General features: G+C 42.3%; 1 protein-coding gene across 1 annotated transcript in view; it reads right to left on the bottom strand.

The window, feature by feature from the left end:
• Window positions 1–21,647, bottom strand: part of THBS4 (thrombospondin 4) — a 54,122-nt gene that overhangs the window by 19,859 nt on the left and 12,616 nt on the right. The window contains exons 4-11 of the mRNA XM_074952665.1: window positions 20,712–20,817; window positions 15,754–15,836; window positions 14,824–14,875; window positions 12,776–12,948; window positions 7,765–7,902; window positions 5,924–6,001; window positions 2,801–2,953; window positions 234–338 (exon numbers count right to left, since the gene is read on the bottom strand). Of these exons, the coding sequence (XP_074808766.1) occupies window positions 234–338; window positions 2,801–2,953; window positions 5,924–6,001; window positions 7,765–7,902; window positions 12,776–12,948; window positions 14,824–14,875; window positions 15,754–15,836; window positions 20,712–20,817 (888 nt within the window). The remainder of the gene's footprint in view (window positions 1–233; window positions 339–2,800; window positions 2,954–5,923; window positions 6,002–7,764; window positions 7,903–12,775; window positions 12,949–14,823; window positions 14,876–15,753; window positions 15,837–20,711; window positions 20,818–21,647) is intronic.

A 21,647-nucleotide genomic window follows, 5' to 3' on the forward strand; every position in this document is an offset into this window, starting at 1 on the left:
AAACCCAAGAAATATGACCAGCATTCCACAACATTACTTGAAATCTCTCTCCTGGAGGCTGGCTGACTTTCTTTACTATTAACCTCAAAAGTTTCTTAATGAAATATATTTTAAACAAAATAAGCATAAAAGAACTTGCAAAAGTGTTTATACTTCGTAGTGTTTCCCCCACTGCCTCTTCATGCCCCCACACTATCATTCCCCTGGGTGATTAAAAAGAAAAAGCCTCCTACCTTTCTGCAGCTATCAGCAGAGCATGAGAGTTTTTCATCAGGATAGCCATCAATATCTATGTCCTTTCCACAGATATAACCATCACCAGCCCAACCAATGCCACACTACAAATGAAAACACTAGTATAGAACCACAGAAAGACTGAAGATTCCACTTTGCAAACATGTACAACAATGCTCAAGATGTGACCCTAGGTCAGTTTCAGAAAGGATCAATATGCAGTGCAGGAGGCACTAACATGTATAATGATATATTCAAGCACACATCGCTATCTGTTAAGGTAGGCATTGAGATTTAGCTCCAAACTTAAAATGTATCTGCTAATTTTGGATTGCCAGCATCAGACACGTAGGGCCTGATTTTCAGAGGTGCTGAGTACCCACAACTCCAAATGACTCCAGTGGATGCTCAGATCCTCAGTGTCTCAAGGTGATCATCCACAATTAGTGGTTGCTTTTGAAAAGGTAGGCATTAGTGATCCGAGGTGAAGCAGAGGTCAATAGTCTCCCTGAAAGACAACAAAATGCAAACCCACTGGAAAAAGAGCCAAAGTATGTAACATATATTCTGAGGGCCAGACTTTCAGAAAGAGAAGTCTGAAATCTCTCTGGAATATTTTACACACAATTATTTGCACGAGCAAATTGGGCATTTCTGCATACGAACGTTTAAGTATCTAAATTGCTATCAGTTCTCAAAAATACCTAATTTGTGGATGTAACTGCTGAAACTGCACACCCAAATGTCTGGGTAAAACTGCCTGTGGACTTCAGACCTCTCCTGACTGTCCTCAGCACCAATATCTAGAAATCTCTCTGTTACAGACATTTGAAGTATCCCAGTTTTTTCTTTGAAATAAATATACTTAAAACTGAGATGCACCTAGAGGGCCAGAGAGGGAGGGGATAGCAGAAGGAAAAATGTCTGATTTAGCTTCAGACCCCAGAAGAAAATTGTAGAGCATATGTGGTATTCATATGCAGGATCAGTCCCTTGCTTCCAGGGTGATGAGTTGGATGAGTTTCAAAGACTGAGGTTGGGTGAGGGAGCACTTCTGGTCACACTCTAGCAGGGATAGCTTCCTCATGCTGTCCCACCAATGCATTTCAATCTTGGTTTAGAGTTGCTACCTCCCAGGGTAGAAAGGGCAGTAAAGTCTATATATGTACTGTGTCCTTGGCCTCTCTACTGAGAATGCCATCTAGCAAATCTGGTAAATACTAGCTGTCATGGTGTTTTGGGGGTATTGAAACGTATCCATAGAGAATTAGACTAAAACCAGCAGGTTATTTCACAGAAAGAAGTGAAAGGTGCTGTTCCCATTGGTTGGCCCAAGCAGATTAGTGATCTCTATAGACAGAATTTATAAACCCTTGCTACAGAAAGGGACTCTGAAATATTGCAGTATTCTAGAGACCCTGCCCATAGAGCTGACATCTTTAAAGACATGGAATTGAGCTCTGCTGCAGTGAATCTCCACACACCTGATTCCTTCTACTGCATCTCTTTAAACAAAGACAAATAGGTTTAGAATGAAAACGTTCAACATAACAGGGAATAGTCTTTTGGCATCTCAGATTACTTTAACCAATATCAAATTTAAATGACTCCTTCCGTATCTGATGCTTGCATACAAAAATAGAAATACTCCTAGGTAAATAGATCCGTCCAACCCTTTCATTACAACAGCAGAAAAAAAACCCTCATAATCTCTTAAATATACCATAGAGAAGAGCAATACAGATCTTTATTTAATGCAGTAGGCATTGGTTGTGATGTTTTCATTCTTTTAGACACAGTGGGGGAACTGCTATTCCTGGTGTATGAATGCCTTGATATTAGTCTTCCTTGTAGCAAAAGAAATGAACTTCACTTGAAATTCTGCCTGTACAAAGGTTACGCTATTAGGCCTATTGTATTTAAGGTTCCATCTACACAAAAACTTCTGATTGAGTTTGTACCCCTTTAGTGGCACAGTTTGTGCCCACACATTGCATGACTAATAACTACAGCAACCAGCTATGTGTCACCCTCGCCAGAGATCTAATCTGACATGCTCAATCTTCAAGTAATCTGGTCAGAATACTCTTATCTCATTATGTAGACAGGAGCCCATAACCACACTTATATACCAGATAGCCTTCCTCACAACTCACTGGACAGCAGAATATGGCCAGAGATCCACGTGATGCTGATGCTTGCTCTGTGCGCATTGATGTTTGGCATACTTTTCTGCTGAGACCGTACAGGATAGCAGCTCAGATAGCAGAGGCAGACTTTCCAGAACACAATCCTACAAATGCTGCTAGGCAGCATGGTAAATGTAGCCACCCAGATTTGGCTACCACGTAGATGTACTGGGGGGAGGGGAGAGAGTCTGCTATCTGGACACAACTGGACTGTTTTGTAACTGGGTCAAATGAGTGTGTCATACTCTGGGTACAAACACACCTTTTTACTGATCAAAGTGTACACAGGCCCTAAAACATCCTGCTCATTGCCTCAGTAGGACTGTTTTTTCTAGTTTCTCTGGAGCAGCCTAAAATATATCCTATCATCAACTTACAGTACATGAAATCTCTCCTTGCCTCTCTTCAGTACACTGTGCATGGACACTGCATGGGTTCAAGGCTCGATTTCTGCAGCTGCTCTTAGCCTTGCATCCTTTGACCTGGTCTCCAGTATAACCGGGTTTGCATGGGCCACAGTGGTAAGAACCCTGTAAAGACAATCAATCATTTGCATGAGTTTCACTGTTTTGCATTAAAATTAAGCAATCCTCTTCCCGAAACAGTGTGTCTGTGATTTGCCTCACACTGTTTGCTTATGATGTGCAGGCTAAGTTTCATGTTCGCTGTGGCGTCTTGCTAGCTCCTTTGTGAATAGACATTTTTTCACATGCACTTAGTGCTATCAAACATGTGAGACTGACAGTTGTGGTGGGACCAAAGTCCCCTATTTATCCAGAGAACAGGTAGAGTACCAGCAGCAGCCCACACTCAGGATGAGCCAACTTCAAGGTGGGAAAGGATATTACAATCTCCATGCCTGTTCATTCTTTGCTGAGCCCTTGTCTATGCACAGATTACAAATCAATTTAACAGGTGAAAAGCATGTGTGGACTCTTATTTTGGTATAAATCAGCCTTGTTTTGGTTTAGCTTCACTTAATTGGGAACAAGTTTAAGCTAAATTGAAACCAGCTGCTCTTAAGCTGAAATAAATGTGTCCACCAAAAGTTTGCTCTGGTTTTGCTTAAATCAGTTTAAAAACTGACTTAAGCTAAACTGGTACAACTTCTGTCTGTTGACAATGTCTAGGATTTGACATAAATTAGATCAAAATAAACCTTGTTTAAACTGACATAAGTGTCCATGCAGCCTTTTGTATTGGCTTAACTAAATCAGCTTAAAATAACACTGAAACTACATCAGTGTGACTTTCTTACGTAAACAAGCCCAGAGATTCCAAGCAAGGATGTTGCAGTTAGTGCCTTTGCTACTGATGGTGGGTATTGTGATGTGGACAGGTTTACTAATGGGCTGTAATAAACCCACACAGGCACTTCATTTGGTCTTGAGCTCTCTATTCCCCATGCTTAATTATTTTTAATCTTTTACTGTCTGGTGAAAAAACAACAACAAGAACATCAGTTAAAACCCCACCATAATCAATAATAACTTTCAACATTTTCAAAGACCAAGAAAGGGAACAAATATATATTGACATAACTAGACATGCAGCCCTATGTGTAAATAGTGAGTCTTTGTTTTATCAGGAGTTTCAGATGACTTCCTAACTCTTAAGCAGCAAAGCCTCATGGGTGACCTGTTAGAGTTGACCTAGTCCAGGTGGATTGGAAAAGCATACTCATAACCCACATATGTAGTATTTTGTCTGTACCAGGAAGTACATGGTTTTGTCTGGATTTGTTTAGGATTTTCATTTGTGCCATCTGATTTCATGGCAGTAAGCCATACAGTTTGAACGTGGAGATAGATGGAGAATTGTATAAATCAAATAATTCATGAGTGATAGTTTAGAAAATTGGCAGCTAGCTGAGATCTGCATGTGGTTAGGACTGTACGAAATCCAGTGCTTTGTGCAATTCTTTCCCCCCTTTATTTAAATAAAATTGATGGGTTCAGTTCACCCAGGCTCACAACTCCTGAAATCCGCTAGTTACTTGGGATTTGCACAATGTATTCTTAGCTGTATCATGGCTCCGAATCCAGTGGTGCCACTAAACCTAAGCACAACCTTGTGTGGGCCAAACAGATTCTACATATTTTAATAAAATTTAAAGTCACCTGTACTGATTTATATTTTAAGTTCAGTTTGTTTCACATCTATTTAGATAGGTTGTTTCTAAGTATAGCATTGTCTGTTTACACATTTGTGTAAACTAAAATGATGTCAACATGATGGCAAAACACTAATGAATCAGCCTTTAGTGTATTGTGTTTGAAGTAGGCCACGGGTCTTATGAAATGCTCTGGTGGCCCGTGTATGGCCTGCAGGCCATAGGTTGGGCACCCCTGAGTTAAACAACCTTTAAAACAGCATTTCTTGACCCAGATGATACTTAATGGAGGCAGGGCAGACAGTCAGTCTGTTCCACTGATGAGCTTTTCAAGAACTGGCTTACCCAGAGGCCCACTTGTCTCCCTAAAGACTGCATGAAAAAGGGTTGAAGATCTCTAAAGGATGCCTGGTCTAGTAACAGGACAGAAGATGCATCAGATAGAAATGCTGTAGATGTTAAAAAAAGAGAAAGATATTCAGCAGAGGAAGGGGGTTTAGTAACATAATACTTAATTTATGTAAAAGTACCTCACCCAGAGCTTGCAGTTTGATATCACCAGAAGCACTCAATAAACTTAAATATTTAAATGTGGGGGTTCTCTTATTCTTTTTGTGTGAGTCTACTTAGCTATACACAGCAGACCATCTCATAGTGAAACAGCATTTAGCAGTAGGCTAAAGTGGTGTGAAAGGCCCAAAATGTATTAAAAGGAGCTTCCACGCCTTTTCTCCTCCTTTCACTCCTCTCATTCCACTTTTACTTCCACTCTGCTCACTCTTCTGTAATATAGCAGCTACATTTAACACCTATACTATTTGGTAGCTGTATCATTCCTCCTCTGCCCTGACTTCCCCTATATACTATGATGATTGAGAGAGAGAGATGGAGAGGTTGCCCCTACCTACAGGGCACCAGGAGGAATTGCTGGCTTCCAGTCTTGTTGCAGCTACCCCCAGTGGGGAGTGAAGATGTATATTTTCAGAGGATGCCCCACCGCAAATACTTGCACAATTGCCAGAACTCCCTGCAACTGCAGGGGATGAAGGGAAGACTGCTGTCATTGCTGGCTAAAGAGGAGAGGATGAGCTGTAGCTCACGAAAGCTTATGCTCAAATAAATTTGTTTGTCTCTAAGGTGCCACAAGTCCTCCTTTTCTTTTTGCGGATACAGAGTAACATGGCTGCTACTCTGAAATCTGTCATAAAGCCATGCTAATTGTTCATTAAACACTGGTGTTTTAACTTTTAGGGAGGAGATGGGATTCTTTTTGTTTAGATAGTCAAAAGATATAATACAGAGGTTATCTCAAGCCAGAACCACAGATCCAAATCACAGCCTGATGTAAATGATCAGTTTTGAAAACAGTAAATGAAAGGGTACTTACCATGGTGTTTATGCACTGGGAATTTGGAATGCACCCTCCGTTTTGGCCATTATTACATTCATCAATATCCAAGCAGACCTAACACAACAAAATAAGGAGTCTATAATAAAAAGCTAGTGAACCTTAGATCCAAGTGTGAAGGGAAATCACCCACTGACCACCTTCAAAGGCTTTGGGAACATGAACAAGCATGTTCAATATGGCATTCAATCTAAATCAGAAATGGAGGAAGGGGGGTCCAAGGGTTAGGATGCTGGCCTGTGACCCAGGAGACCTGGATTCACATTCCTGCTCCACTACAGACTTTGTGACTGCGAACAAGTGACTTGGCTTCTCTGTGCCACCGTTCCCAGTCTGTGAGGTGGGGGTAGTGGTACTTCCCTACCACACAGAAGTGTTGTGATGCTAAATCAATTTTTGTTTGGTTTAATACAGCCAATATTTTTAGAGCCAGTTTAATTACAAAGAACTTCTTCCCAGTTAATGGACCTTGTATCTGCATAATGACTTTTGGCACTGCTTCTGAGGTAGCGCATTTCTTCCTTTTTTTTTTTTTATAGCATAACTCAGCCTCAGAGGAAATCTAATTTGGCCCTATAAATAGAGTGGCATTAACTTTTTCTTTTAAAATTACTTATTTTGTGTTTTATCTGTGATGGAAAAGCAGACTGTCTCTTAACAACTGCAAACAAAATGGCCATCTATAACAGCATAGAGCAGCGGTTCTCAAACTGGGTTGGGAGGGTCCCCAAAGTGGGTCACAACCCCATTTTAATGGGGTTGCCAGGACTGGCTTAGACTCGCTGGGGCCCAGGACCAAAGCTGAGGGCTTCAGGGCTTAAGTTACAGGCCCCCTGCCCGGGGCTGAAGCCCTTGGGCTTCGGCTTTGGCCCCCCACCCAGGTGGTGGGCTCAGACTTTGGCTTTGCCCCCCCCACCCAGGGCAGTGGGACTCGGAGGGGGTGGGGGGAGGGGCTAAGGCTTCGGTCCCCCTCCTGGGGTTGTGTAGTAATTTTTGTTGTCAGAAGGGGTCGTGGTGCAATGAAGTTTGAGAACCCCTGCCATAGAGTCTGTCCTAAACTAATGCCCTGTTAAATTTCCTATACATGATGAGTGTAACATCAACATAACATATTACTGTGTACAATGTGGAAGAAGCAATTACTAAATTTTCTCACCTATATGCTCTGTTGCTTTTTTAGTCTGTTTGTGATACTTCTGAGAAACTCCTATAGAATTTAATGGGGTCTTAACCAGTAGGGTTCTATAGAAATTACACTAAAACCTATAGGGCTGTATTCGTATAGGAATGCGAAGCAGCCATGAACCTGGCAGATCTGGCCGACTGAAGTCTCTCCGAACCTAGGGGAGCCCATGTGAGGTGTAGCTGCCACTATAGTGACACTCAGGACTCAGCTCAGAATCTGGTCTATAGAGTTGTACGAAAGATGCCAACTTTACTGTAAGTTTTATGAACCATCCTATAGAAATCTACAGAAGGAAAAAAAATCTCTTTTACAAGATATCATATGGACCTACAGAAAATTTGGCATTTTCTATCAAATCCTACAGGATGTTTCCCATTAGCTCAGGCTTTCTCCTGTCTCTCCTTCACCCCACATTAACCTGTTGTTATGGCTGTTAAAGTCAGGGACAAAATGATGTAGCCATCTATTCAATAACGCTACACTCTGCTGGGCTGCCCAAAACACTTGTAATTTTATTGAATGAAAAATAATTAGAATGTTTAATAGTTTTGTTTTAAACTGTATTTGGAAAGCAGAAGTGATATCAAACCAGCCTCTCACACCAGAGATGGCGGTGTGTCTGGCTGCCACTCACCTGCTTATTGTTCTTGGCAGTATTGATCCCCACCCCCTGAACTGTCTGTCCTGTGTATCCTGGGGGGCAAGCCTCACATCTGAAGCCTGGAACAATGTTCACACAGTGCACGCCAGGGAAGCACGGGCTATAGCGGCACTAAAAAGACACAAATGAATCATTGAACCTGCATCAGTGAGTCAATAGCATTCTGTTGATCTCAGATTCCAAAACATGGCCTTTTAAAGCAGCACTTAAATAATATTGAATTGTATAGTTGTCCTAGAAGTCTCAAACCATGAGCTCAACTCTCCCCTCAGTTGTATGGGTTCAACTCCGGCTGAAGTCTGACCAAGTACCACTTGAATGGACATGACCGAAAAAAGTAGAAAGCCCTGTAATAGCAGCAGTCATTAGATCACTGGGGAATGACTGTCCACCTGTATTCAATGCACATATAAATAGCACCGTTTTGCTGTTGTTTGTATTTGATATAATACAGGGGGGAAAACGTAACCTGAAAATGAATTAGTTAAAATGGCAGATGCCCTGTTGCAGTCCTGCCCCTGTCCAGTATATGTCAAATACTAACACCATTTGTTAATTGGCAGACAAATCCTGAATATGTTCATTTTTCAACTCCCTAGATAGGCACCACACTTTAGAAAAGATGTGGACAAACTGGAGAGAGACCAGAGGAGAACAATGAAAATGATAAAAGTTTAGAAAACTGAGTTATGAGGAAAGGTTAAAGAAACTAGGCATGTTTAGTCTTGAAAAAAGAAGACTCAAAGGGACAGTCTTCAAATATGTTAAGGGCTGTTATAATGAGGATGGTGATCAATTGCTCTCCGTGTTCACTGAAGGTAGGTTAAGAAGTAATCAACATATAAACATTTTATATATATATATATATATATTGTAACAGACTACTAAACACAAAACTGGGAGAAATAAATCATGCTTTGGAGCCTAATAGAATAAAAGATTTTATAAAAGCATAATCTGCAATGTGAATTTAAATGTAAGACAGACATCTTGCTCATTAGGCCCAATGTAGCTCCTGATTTGAAAAAGTAGATTTCTTTTTAGCCAGTAGAGGGAGCTCAAACAATGTCATTATTAATAGAAGAGACATGCAGTTCAAAATACATATTAAGACAATATTTTAAGGTTGTGCGGTACATCCCCAAACAAATCAGCAACGCTTCCTCCTGGGCTGATGTTAAGAGGCCTTACTAGAGAGATGTTAACAGTCTCAAGGCTCAGACAGGGATGAGGATGGCTCTCAGTTGGAATTCTAGATTCCTTTTTAACAGTTATTGAATACAAAATTCCTATTTAAATGCCCTGGTTTCATGATGTGCAGAAGCAGTTAACGTATCATTGTGTCTCCCTCTGTAAAGTGTCCTTCCTGGACAACTGGACAGTTTGGGTGTGGGTAAGGCCATAGAGAGCATTCCACTGGTTCAAATGCACCCCACATTTAGCCTAGTGTGACAACCCATCCCTAACTGGGTGGGACAGTCCCAAAATGTACATTTCAAGTCCCAGGACCAGGCTGAATGAGTCTGGAACAGCATTTGTCCTGGATTCCCTGCAGCACCACTCTGCGCCTACTCAAGGGCAGTGCCACATTCTTCCCAGTGGGGGGGCTTGGTCCTGCCCCCTCTGTGGTCCCATCCCCTGAACCTTCTCTTATACTGAGGCCCCACCCGCTAGTCAGGCCAGAAGCCAGAGCCAAGCAGTAGTAAGAGCTGCCCAGGGAGCCCGGGCTGCTGTGGGGAACCCCAGAGTCCCAGACCCTTCACCTACCCAGGGTGGCGTGCCCTAAGGGGGTGGGGACATGGGCCAAGGGCTGCTCTTGGGCACCACAGCCCCCCACCCAGGGCTGGTAGAGCAGAGGTTCCCAAACTGTGGGGTGCGTGGAGGAATGTTGGGGGGTGGCAGGGCCCAGGCCAGCCCCATGGGGGGCAGGAAGTGATCACCACCCAGCCCCGGTTGGCCCCCAGCTCTGCTCTGGCCCCACCCCCAGCAGTAGCCCTGCTTCCAGCTCCGGCTCTGGCGGGGTTGGTGCAGAAAGGGATGGGGGGAGCACAACCGTGAAAAGTTTAGGGACTGCTGAAGTAGAGGGTCCAGGGCTCCCGAAAGTAGCTTGGGCTCCCTGGGCGGTTCTTACCAATGCCTGGTTCCAGCTTCCGGCCTGACCAGAGGGCGGGGCCTTGGGGAAGAGGAGGAGCAGGGGGTGGGGCTCCTGTATTTGTCCCATTTTTGCATTTTGAAAAGGTGGCCACACTAATTTAGCCCAACAAAAGTTATCATTTGATGGCCTATGTGAGATGAGTTGTAGGCATTATTCCAGCTTGTAACAGACGTGCTCTTGTAAAGAAAAAGTCCCACATTGATTGGCAATTTATTGGCCCTATCAGCATAAAGGTGAAGGTCTGAATGGGCATGGCGTGTGTCTGTTCTATATCTTTTTGGCAAAAATTTCACCACTGTTTCTGACACTAACTCAGCTCCACCATGGTGGGGCACTAGTGCCTGTGTTTTTAACACTGGGTGATCTGACCATGTTCAAAGCAAGTCTGAACCACTCGTGTTGAACACACTAGCGAGCAGTCTGGATTAGTCCTCCCACAACTTCTACCATTGGTGGAGCTGCTCCAGTGGTAGTAACAGGATTTTTTCTTAAAATCACCAGGGCAGGGAAGGCTCTGGAGACTGAAGTTCCCTTGCACACCTACCATAGGTAAGGACAAGGTCCATCCAGGTGTGGACTGAGTCAGAGTAGCAAGGTAGTGTGAGGAAGCTGTTTGTGCTATGCCTATTGGACCAGATTTACAAACCCAGACCTCCATTTTTGTGCTTGACATAACAGTAGGCACAATTCATGTGATGTTTAAGCACCTGACTCCACCCACAAATGAGGTAACTGCAACATACATTCAAATTCTTCAACTTAGTTTTCCCTCTATAAGATTCTTTTAATAAATGGACACAAATAGACTCATGCACCTTCTCTCTCTGACTTGCACACACAACATCAACCAGCAATCAAAACAACTATCAAATACTCAAGCTATTTCTCCTGCTGGCTGTGGAGGAAGAAAGAGAGATTGTTATTTCTATTTTTAATTACTTGGGAGGTGCTTAGACGCTATGATGTACACCTGTAGATTAAACACTTAAGCCTATGTCTACACTGCAGTTGGGTGGGGAGATTCCCAGTGCGGGTAGACAGACAGCCTCGCATTAAAAATAGCAACAGGAGCATTACTGCACGGGGGGCGGCTCAGGCTAGCCTCCCAAGTCCAAGCCCACTCAACGTCGGGGCTCAGGCAGCTAGCCCAAGCGATCACCAGTGCCCCAACAGCCACACTGTTATTTTTAGCGTGCTAGCTCAAGCAGAGCTCGCAGAGTTTGTCCACCTGTGCTGGGAATCACAGTTGCAGCTCCCCATGGGTATGTCTACACTGCAGACCAAGCCCCATTCTGTCTGCACACAAACCAGTCTTACTTGGTCAGCAAATACTCAGAATCCAGGTCCATGGACACTGCTAGTGGGGTGGGTGGGAGCCCGAGTCCTACTGTGACTTGGGTCCAAAAACTGCTGTTTTGCAGTGTGGACGCAGCTCAGACTACAGATTTGAGTCAGTAGCTCTGTGTAGTGCAGTATAGATGCATTAGGAATAGCTGTGAAACCCAGGCCCAGCATTTGTAAGCCCAGGTTTACCATGCAGTGTGGATGCTCAAGCGTGGTCTTGGAAACACCGAGTCCACAAGCCTGGGTCCCACAGAGGGTTTACAATGCAGTGTAGAAATACCCTCTAAGTGACTAGACAGTCTGCAAATAACTGCAGACATAAATCTGCAGATATAAAAACAGAAGCCTGTTAAATATTGCCTGAAAAGTAAATGTTTGTGCCTTTTTTTATGCTTCTTTATGATATACAAAGAAGGTGTACAATTTTATTTCCCCCTTCAAAATATCAGGAATATTGAGTGCTTTTTTTATTGAGTGGCTTTTTGAAAATGTGGGTTGGGAGCTTTTTCAGCCCTCAGTTGAAAGGGAGTGGGAGTGCTGAATTTTTAACAAAGGAAGCTCCCCTCCCACCAAACTGTTTTGAGTTAAGTAAGTGCTGCAGCCAACCAAAATACAAAGAACCTGATTCTCCGCTCCATTACACCATATTTTTTCCCAACAGCAATCAGTATAAAGAAGTGGAAAATTAGGACCAAGGAAGTGTGGGTGGTGGGGTTTTTTGTTTTTTTGTTTTTTTTTTAAACACTTCTGAATAATTCTTACTTCCTCTTTCGATTAATCAGGTTTCATTTCCTTGGTTTTTCAGATGTCATTAATCTGTTAATTCTCAAGTCTCCAATGGTGAACAAAACCTGACTTTCTAATGTAGAACCACTCTCCCTCCCACAAAAATATAAAAATAATCCTTTTAGGTTTTCTTTATACATCATAAAGAAGCAAGAAAGGGCACCATCCCAATGTTTATTCCTTTGCAATTGACCTTTACAGCTGAATTGAAAATCTGGCCAATTTTGTGAATAAACTGACTTCAGTCTCCAAGGCTGTTAAACTGAAACTTTTTATGAGCACTGAAATTCAGAGAAATAAAATCCACATCGACAGGAAGTGCTTCTGCAGTTCTGCCTCATAACTGATGAAATTTAATCTTTTTGTGGAATCCCAATAACTGTGTCAATAGCTCTGCCCTTTCGATGTAACATTCAGAGAGGAGTAAAATGAAAATACATACTGCAGATACTTGAAAAATAAATACAGTAGTCTTGAGTCACCACAGTATAACTCCAAATTTTCACCCATGTAACTTCACTGACAACAATGGAGTCATGGCAACATACCTCTGGTGTAATGGAGTGGAGAACTGGGCCCAGGATTTATTAATATTCCGTGTGCATCCAGTTAGTGAATGGTGTAGAAAGCAAGAGTCAGCGGCCCATTTATGTGAGAAATGAGTTGGGATTTTTTTCTTTTTACAAGTCAATATTTTACCTCATCGATATCTGAGCATGTAACTCCATTTCCTGTGAACCCTTCGGGACAGGGTCCACACTGAAATCCATCTGCTGTCTCTGTGCACCTGACCCCAATGGAACAGGAGTTGGCTTCGCATTTGGGTTTAGGGGGCACTGGGGGCAGAGTTGGAAAGTTTGTAGCTCCCAAACCTTTGAGTAGAAAGAACAGCAGTTTTAGTGATTCAAGGAAATATCCATCATGCATTTCAATTGGCAAGTGTTCTAGGAGATACTTAATCCACTGCTCAGCAGTGGGATTGTGTTTCTGCATCATAAATATCCTTTACGTTGGCTGGTCTGCGGAAGTAGCAACTTCTTGGATTGTGATTGAGGAGACTTTTGTTTGGGAACTGATCAAGAACCTGCAGAATAGTGGAGGTTAAGGCTATGTTGCATATGTCACAGGGATATGAATGTCTTTCTGCTGCGTTAGTCCCAGAGCAGATTTATAAATTTATAACTTCTGATGTTGGCCAGAGCAAAGCAATAAGTGCAGGTTAGAGTGACCTAACAAGGACAAATGGGGAACAGGTCCCAGAGGGATTATAGGTTGATGGTACTATTGGAAAGACAAGGTGAGCCATTACTCTGGCTAAATCAGCAATGCTGCCCTCAGTGTAAAAAACAGAGCTATTCTTTCACCTCAGAGAGATGAGAATTTACGAGGAATGAAAAAAGGGGAGGGAGGAGGCAGCAAGTGGCAGCATATTGAATATGTGACAGAGTATCCAGAACATTGTTTCATGTACTGAGAGACTGATCAGAGGGGGAAAGGAAAAATCTGGGAGAATGAGACAGGTGCCAGAATGGTACCAATGCATATAATTTATCCCTTCAGCTGATTAACACAGTGCAGGTTTTAAAGAAACTTCCTGTGGCTCTAGTCTGTGTCTCACATGTTTGAAAACTAAGCTAGCTGAAGCTTAATCAAGGTGAGATTCAGTGGGGGGCTGATAGTGTGGGAAAAGCTATTGGAAGATCTGGCAACAATTATTCCTACTCCTCTGAATAAGGGGGTGTGTCCTCTGCTGGTAAAAGAGTTGACATTTAGGGGAACTGTTGGATTCCCAGCTATGAATTCTAGCTATTCCCAGCTAGAATTCCCAGGATTCTTCAGAAAGGCTTTTATAATTCTCTCTGTTTGGCCAGGAGATTGCCCATTTATTTTGAATACAGATCTTGCTACTATACATATACCTGTGTCACCTCAGGATTAGACTACTTCAATGCAAGGTTCATATAGATTCCCTAAATCAGCCTGGCAATGCAAGCTGGCGCCGAAAGTGGCTGTTTGTTTGTTCATCTATTCTACTAAGGTTCTTAACAACATGCATATTAAGCAGTGTATCTCCCAGGGACCATGCGGCACCGGTGGTCCACGATCTGCATGCAGGTAGAATCTGAGGTGCACATAGTAGGTTTTAGAAAGATAAGGTGGGTGAGGTAATATCTTTACCTCACCCACTTTGTCTCTCTAATATCCTGGGACCAACACAGCTACAATAATACTACATACATAGTGAGTTTTGACCTTCCTACTGGGGATTCCCTCCATCTCTCCTCGCACGAAATACCTTTAGAACAGTGGTCACCAAAGGTGCTGGAACACCATCACTTGAAAAGAGAGGGAACTGCTATCAGGATAATCTTTGATGGGCTCTCCACTAGAACTGAATTGACTCTTGGTCTGAAATAGTCTGAATGCAATTACCTTCCCAGCATGCTAAAAGGCTAAGCTCCTGGGGTAGGGGCATGATGAGGGCTGCTTGTTTTGGATGAGATAGAGTATTGTTTGGTTTTGACTGGTTATTTTCTGGTTTTGGGGGGAGCGGAAGCTTTAGGCTTTACCCCAATAGGAATCTATTTTTAACTTAAGTCAAAGATGCCTAGAGCCCAGAAGAATAGGCTTGTTTTTCAATACTTCCTATAAATCAAATCGTGGCAATCCAGTGAGGATTGTTTTAAAACAATTGCAAATCTTATATGGTCCTCTCTTAATTTTATAGGCAATACAGGAATACTTACCACATGCCTGGCATTCTGCTATAGTATTTCTCAAAAAAGTTGTTTCCTTGATCTTTAGGGTACAGAAAATATGTATTAGTTGGGTGACTAACTTGGGCCTGGCTGCCCATAGCAGCATTATATCTTGTCTAGATGTTCATAAAATCACTAAACATTCACAAAGTACCTTATAATGACAGGGTCTGATTTTGCAAATGCTTACTCCCAAGCATGGTGCTACTTAGCATGAGTAGTCCTATCACCTTCTGTAGAGAACTACTCTACACAGATTGTACATTGACTTCCATAGGGCTACTCATGGTGGTAAGATTTATGGCCACGATTTAGTCCATCCCTATTCAGCAAAGCACTTAGTAGGTGCTTAACTTTAGGCATGTGTTTAGATCCCATGGATTTAAATGGGACTTAAGCATGTGCCTACAGTTCAGCATGTGCTTGAGCACTTTGCTGAATAGAGGTAGACTTAAGCATATGCCTAAATGCTTTGCTGAACTGGGGCCTAAGTGCTGTAGAAAGTGTTTGCAGAATCAGGCCCATAGTTAGTAAAAGATATTTAGCACATCAGTAAAACACTAGCGACTTCACACCAGTGAGGCAAATAGTGCAATTAGTTTCCTTTTCATGTACAAGACTACCTTTATCTAGCTAGCCAATGGGCTAGAATAGTAGCTACAGCTCTTCTGCACTCTGAATGGAGGGGTTTCTGGTGAATGGAGCTATATAAGTGGGCCATCTCCTGCCCCACCTCTAGTGGCCCCTCCACAACATGCCCGAAGGTGTAGGTCCCCTACAGAGTCATTTCATTCCCACTGCACAGACAGAAAGCTTTGTACAGGAGCATCACACTTGGGTAAATTCTGCCCTAAAGCTGCACAAAGCAGTGCTCTAATCTGGATTTGAGGTATTCGTGCTGAAAGCCTCATACAGTACCTGCTGTCTGAGAAGGTCTTTCACATCTCCTAGTATTTGGTTCATTTGCATCATGTGACCCATGAATTGCCTATTAAAATCATCTGTAGGGACAACAAAAATGAGAAGTCATGCACAACGTTAGTAGCTTTTTTTTCATTTGCCAAGATCAGCACTGAAATCGTCTTAGAGGATGAGCTAGAGCAGATAACTCATAATATCTTAGCATCAGTAGGGAGGGAACACAATGGAAATACAATAGCTTTAATTTTTAGGAAAGCATCTGTGTGAACTCAATGTTCTTCAAAAATACTGGATTCAAAGCACTGAAGATTGAACTCCTTTTTAGCCACACAACAGGGACCGCAAAGGCAGAGGAAATGCAAACTTCTCCACATTGGTGCAACATGGTGGGAGAACTATCTTCAAGAGTTAGAGGACAGTTATAGCTCCATGCCCATTTAATGTCTGGACTCTTTGCTGATACTGTCAACAAGTACACCAGTTAGAACCAGCTGTGTTGCTGGCTCCACTAGGAACCAGACTGAGATGACTAATCTCAGGCAAGGTGAGAACATTTTCAAAATAAAAAGGAGACACTTCTGTGGTGGTGGTTTTTAGGGTCAAAAAATAGACATGCAAAAGAAATGTGTGCTGATACCACTACTGCCCATTTCTGACTCAGCAGCAGCATGTGCATATTTCTCAGAGTGGAGGACTTTTTCCATTTACTGAATGTTCTGAATGAGTTTATCATGATGCACTGGACATATCAATAACATTCACTGAGAGTCAAAGAACAGATTTGACAGTATCTACATTCATTTGACTTTTCTTTCCACTCTGAACACTGTTCATCACACTGAAAGCTAGTTCCCTGGGACTGTTTGTTCCTGGTAGACATAGATCAAATTCTGCTCAGTAGAGCAGTACATCTTGAATATCTATTTTGTTATTATTATATATTATATATATAAATTTTGATAGTCTAAATTAAAATTGAAGACATTTCAGGTGTCCAGAAATAAGTTTGGGGGACGCCAGGATATCATATGAAAAGCCAGGCCTCTCATGGCAAAACCAAGACACATGGTTACTTTAACTTCAGGGCACCCTAAAGCCATCAAATGGTATCAACAACTAGTCACTACCCATCTGGCCTGGATTTGAACTGATGAGAGGTGAAACACCTAGTATCTCCAAATTAGGGCTTTCTGACCCATCTCACTGTGTGTCTGTATATAACTCTCACACAAGGTTATTCAATCAAGCGCCAATTCATTTACTCCTTTGTTAATTTAAATCTAGATATCTGCAAAATTCACAAGATATGTATTGATATTTTTGCATTCTAAGCAGGTAGAGTATTTTGAAATTGTTAAATATATAGTTGCTATATGTGAGTTTACATATACTTTATTTGCTGTAGTATTGAATGCTTATATGGAAATTGATCTTATCAATGTTTACTAAATTGGTTTGTACTTCAAAGCATTTCTGGTCTGATCCAGCATGCTCAGGGGACTTGACCAATTTGACAGATACTGGCTTTTCTTCATTTCAGATTTTTCTCATCAAAATAATAAAAGAAGCTGAGGTAACCTGGAACTGCTACATCTGTTCAGTCCCAACTTTTATTTTTTTGGGAGACTTAACATCTTGGTCATTTCAAAAATACTTAAGTGTGGAACTTGGCTTGCAAGCTGTCAGGCCAGATGTAGTAACTTTTCTTTACAAAGAATTGGTTTAGCCATTATTGATTGAGATCTGCAAAAAATGTAAAATTCTTATGGTTTCAGAGGCTGCTTTGTTGCCAGCCTCTAAATCAAAAACAGATCAGGTGTGAACACTTAATTTTTGTAGACTTTTAAACCTTTAAAAGGTTTTAAAGGTGGACTAATGGCTTTTAGTGCTGTGAATTGTACAGGATGGTTTTGAAATGCCCAGATATCTAAATTTGCATGCACCAAAAATGCTTCCTGTAACATGTTTTCTTCTACATTTAAAGCCAAATCCTGCCCCCATTCTGCAGTTGTAGTAGGTCCTAAACGTAGGAGAATTATCAAACCTCCACTGCAAAAACCAGGCTTCAGAGAAGCTGTTAACACGGTTGTTCAGCAAGCACATGGCACAAGCAGTGTCCCATGGCAGCTTGTTCCAGGAGGGAGCTGGGGCAAGCCAGAGGTGTGGCCAATAGGTATGAAACTACATGGATCTACTAGCCCAGTTCTGTGTCAGCCAAAAACCCTAAAGCAAACTAAACCAGCCAGGTTGTTGTTAAATGCCTCACCCTGGTTTTGTCTACTGTAAAAATCTACGTTTTGCTTTATATTTCTGTCCACAATGACAGGGCCCAAAACTTACACATCCAGCCCCTACCCAGGATCACTATATTCCCATCTCACATCAGCATTGCTCAAGTCTCCTGGCCAGCTAAGGAGGGTCTCAAAGGCATGCTGCTGCCATAGCTGGCGTCTGAGTAAGGAGTCCTAGGGCAGGCTATCAAGACCACTGACAGTTCTTTATCTCCCAGACTCTCCACCACTCCCATGTACAGCTCAACTTAAATGAGCCTCTCCTAAAATACATGGGTCCTATACCCATGGATGGCTAAGCATTTCCATTCCTGTTTATTCTGGCTAAATGTAGTGCGTTCACTTGATACATTATTGTTGTAAAAGATACACGGTGAAACATACAGGATGTGCAATCCAGCTGAGTTAATATTGCTGTTGGAACATTTGCATCTCTTCTTTTCATGATTTTAATTATGAAGATATTATATTAACATAGGTTTTTTGCATTTAATATTATATGAATTCCATTTGAAAGTGAGTATGTGATTGAAATTGGAGGCCAGCACAAAAAGCTCATCCAGGTCTCATAAAAGGCCACATCTAACTACCAAATAGGAAAGGGTTTCACCCTTAAGTTATTAATTAGTGAACAAAAATTATAGAGATATTTCCAAAAGGGAATAATGCAAGGCCTCAGTTTGGAAATCTTGCTCACTGAGTTTTGTGTCTTTACAAGTGACAGTGCTGAATTAATCTCCTGATGTATCTGTAAGTGCATGCCAATTTAGGGGAAAGAAGAAGGAACCTTTAGTACTAAACCCCTCAAGACTTGTACATCTAAACAAAAATATAAAGTATCATGGAAATGGAAACCTGCAACAGGGGACATCTGAAGCTAAAAGCAAAGTGTATCCAGTTATCATTAAGGGTACGATTCTGTCATGGAAGTCATGGATTCCATGACTTTTGGGGACCTCCATGACTTCTGCAGTGGCAGGGCCAGAGCAGCGGTTAGGCCCAGGGATGCTGGAGCAGTGGTTAGCAGCCAGTACCCAGGGCTGCCAGAGCAGCATCCCCAGGGCTGAAGCAGCAGGAGTGGAGGGGCGGTTTGGGTCAGCCCCTGCCGCAAGAGCAGCAGCGCGGCTGGAGCAGCTGCCGTGGTCAGCCCCAGGGCTGCCAGAGCAGCCGCAGACAGCTAGACCCTGGGGCCAGTGGAGCAGCAGCCCCCATGGTCCCCCTCCGGCAGCGCTCCCACTGTTAGTCGACCCTTCCCGCCCCCTTGGTATTTTTAGTAAAAGTTAGGGACTGGTCGTGGGCTTCCACGAATTTTTGTTCATTGTCCACAACCAGTCCCTGACTTTTACTTAATCATTATGAAGCTCTAACACACATACAAATAGCTGGTCAGGAATTTTTCAATTAATTTTTTTTGTCCCTCCATCAGAAAATGCTGATTTGTGGAAACAGATACCTTTCCTCTAAAAGTTTCAGTTTTGATGAAATTTTCATCAGGAAGGTTCTCAGGTCCATGATGGAATTTCTGGTCAAAATGAGAGCACTTCCATCCCAGAATAGCCAACAGCTTGATGGTTAGGCACTCACCTAGGGTGTGGGTGATCCAGATTCAAGTCTCTGCTTTGGAGCAGGACATCTGAGGGCAATGCCACAACCACCAGGCTCGAAGCTATTCAAGGGTCTCTCTCTGGTCTACTTAGGGTGACCAGATATCCCAATTTTATAAGGACAGTCCCACTATTTGGGGCTTTGTCTTATATAGGTGCCTATTACCTCCACACCTCCATCCCAATTTTTCACACTTGCTGTGTGGTCACCTTAGTTCCACTGCAGGACAAAAACAACTTTTTAAACTTTGAAAACTTTAGTGAAACAGAATTCTTGTTTTCCAGACAGGGTACTCTTGTGTAAAAATGATGTACCCTGTCTCACAACTATATTAAATCGATCCTCATTAAAATGATTAAGGCTGTGGTTTTGCCAGGAGGTGGCAGGGAAGAGAGGGTTTGTCACAGATCCTGTATTTTTATTTACAAGGATATTTTTAGTCTTAAACTGGCCCTATTGGCTTCACTGTCTTATGTAATGTTGACATCTTGTATGCACAACATTAACCTGTTCTTCTCCTCCCTACCCCCAGACACTATGAAAACAGTCAGTTTGTCACTAAACCACTTTGCTCTGCCCTGTCTACTCCTTCCCCTCTTACTGTCTAGGAGAGCAATCACAGCAGCCCTTACCCATTTTGCTTCTCCCTACCCCTGACGACTCAATAACCAGGAACCACGTTACATGTAAAAATAAATCTGTTTCAAAACCCAAAACAATTAGAGCCTCTGCTTTAAGCAGAACCATCTCACCAGCTGGGTGAGAGCCTGAGCTAAAGAGCAGTTGGATTGGCCTGTACCCCTTCAAACAAGAAAAGCCCTTTCCCAGCACCACTGACTCTCCCAAAACTGTCAGTGACTTGTTGCTTTGTTATATGCATCTGTGACTGTGTTCCCCTCCATCCTGTGACATTTTAAAAAAAATGTACATGATAGAATCATGGTCATGATGACATCTGGTTGCCCTCATTAATTTGAATGGTTTCTTCAGGTTTATAAAATACACCGTAATTGGTTCCTCAGGGTAACTTATGGAGGCAGGGTATTGTAACTTATTTACCTGTGTTCTGAGCAGCAGGCTCAATCTGCTGAAGGAAGCAATCTTGCAGACTTGCTACTTGGGAAAGTGAGCCTTTCACTACCAGCTTCAGCTCATCCAAAGTGTCCTGGAGCAATCAGAGAAATTCACAGCATCCATCTCCAGCACAACAAAGAAACAAGCATGCAATCTTGAAATGGGGCAAGCCTCTTAACTGATGTGTGCATAGCTCTAAACCCATGTTGGATGGGTGGGGCTTAATGGCCACGCTACTGTACCTCCTAACTACTTTGGCCATTCCATAAAGTCCTTTTGACAGAATACATTGCAATGAGCTGGGCAAAACCCCACATTTTGGTTTCGCAGATTTTCACACAGGTTTGTTTTTTTGCCATTTTGAATCACATGATTTCATTCAACAAATTTCAACAATAGATATTGCTATAACAACAATACCAAAAAATTCTGTGATTTCAATGCAAAGACATTTTTTGCTTGAAAACAAAATCATGTTCACTCCAAAAAAATATATGGGTACCTTACCATTTTGTGCCATAGAAATGGGCTCCTTTTCAAGTTTGTAATAAAATGAGGAGAAAACGCTCAGTTTTTGACTAGCTTTCCATTTTGTTATGAATTTTTTGCATACAACTAGTTGCAATGATGGAAGATGTTTGTGCTGTGTTCCTGAAAGATACTGCTTTCCTAGGACTGTTGATATGGAAATCACAGCAAAAAATGTCAGCCCCCCCTGCTTGGAATAGCCCAGGCAGAAGTAGATAGCAAGGTTATAATCACATAGCTGGGATTTTGACTCCAGACCATTGCCAGTGTAGTTTTCCTCCTATTCCTTCCATTTCTGAATCACAGTCATTAGAGATCGAAGAGTCAAACTGCATATTTCTTGTACGCATGCACATTGAGCATACATGCAGCCTATGTATTGTTCCTACCTAA

Source organism: Natator depressus, chromosome 5, assembly GCF_965152275.1.
Source record: "Natator depressus isolate rNatDep1 chromosome 5, rNatDep2.hap1, whole genome shotgun sequence".
NCBI classification, from domain to species: domain Eukaryota; kingdom Metazoa; phylum Chordata; order Testudines; family Cheloniidae; genus Natator; species Natator depressus.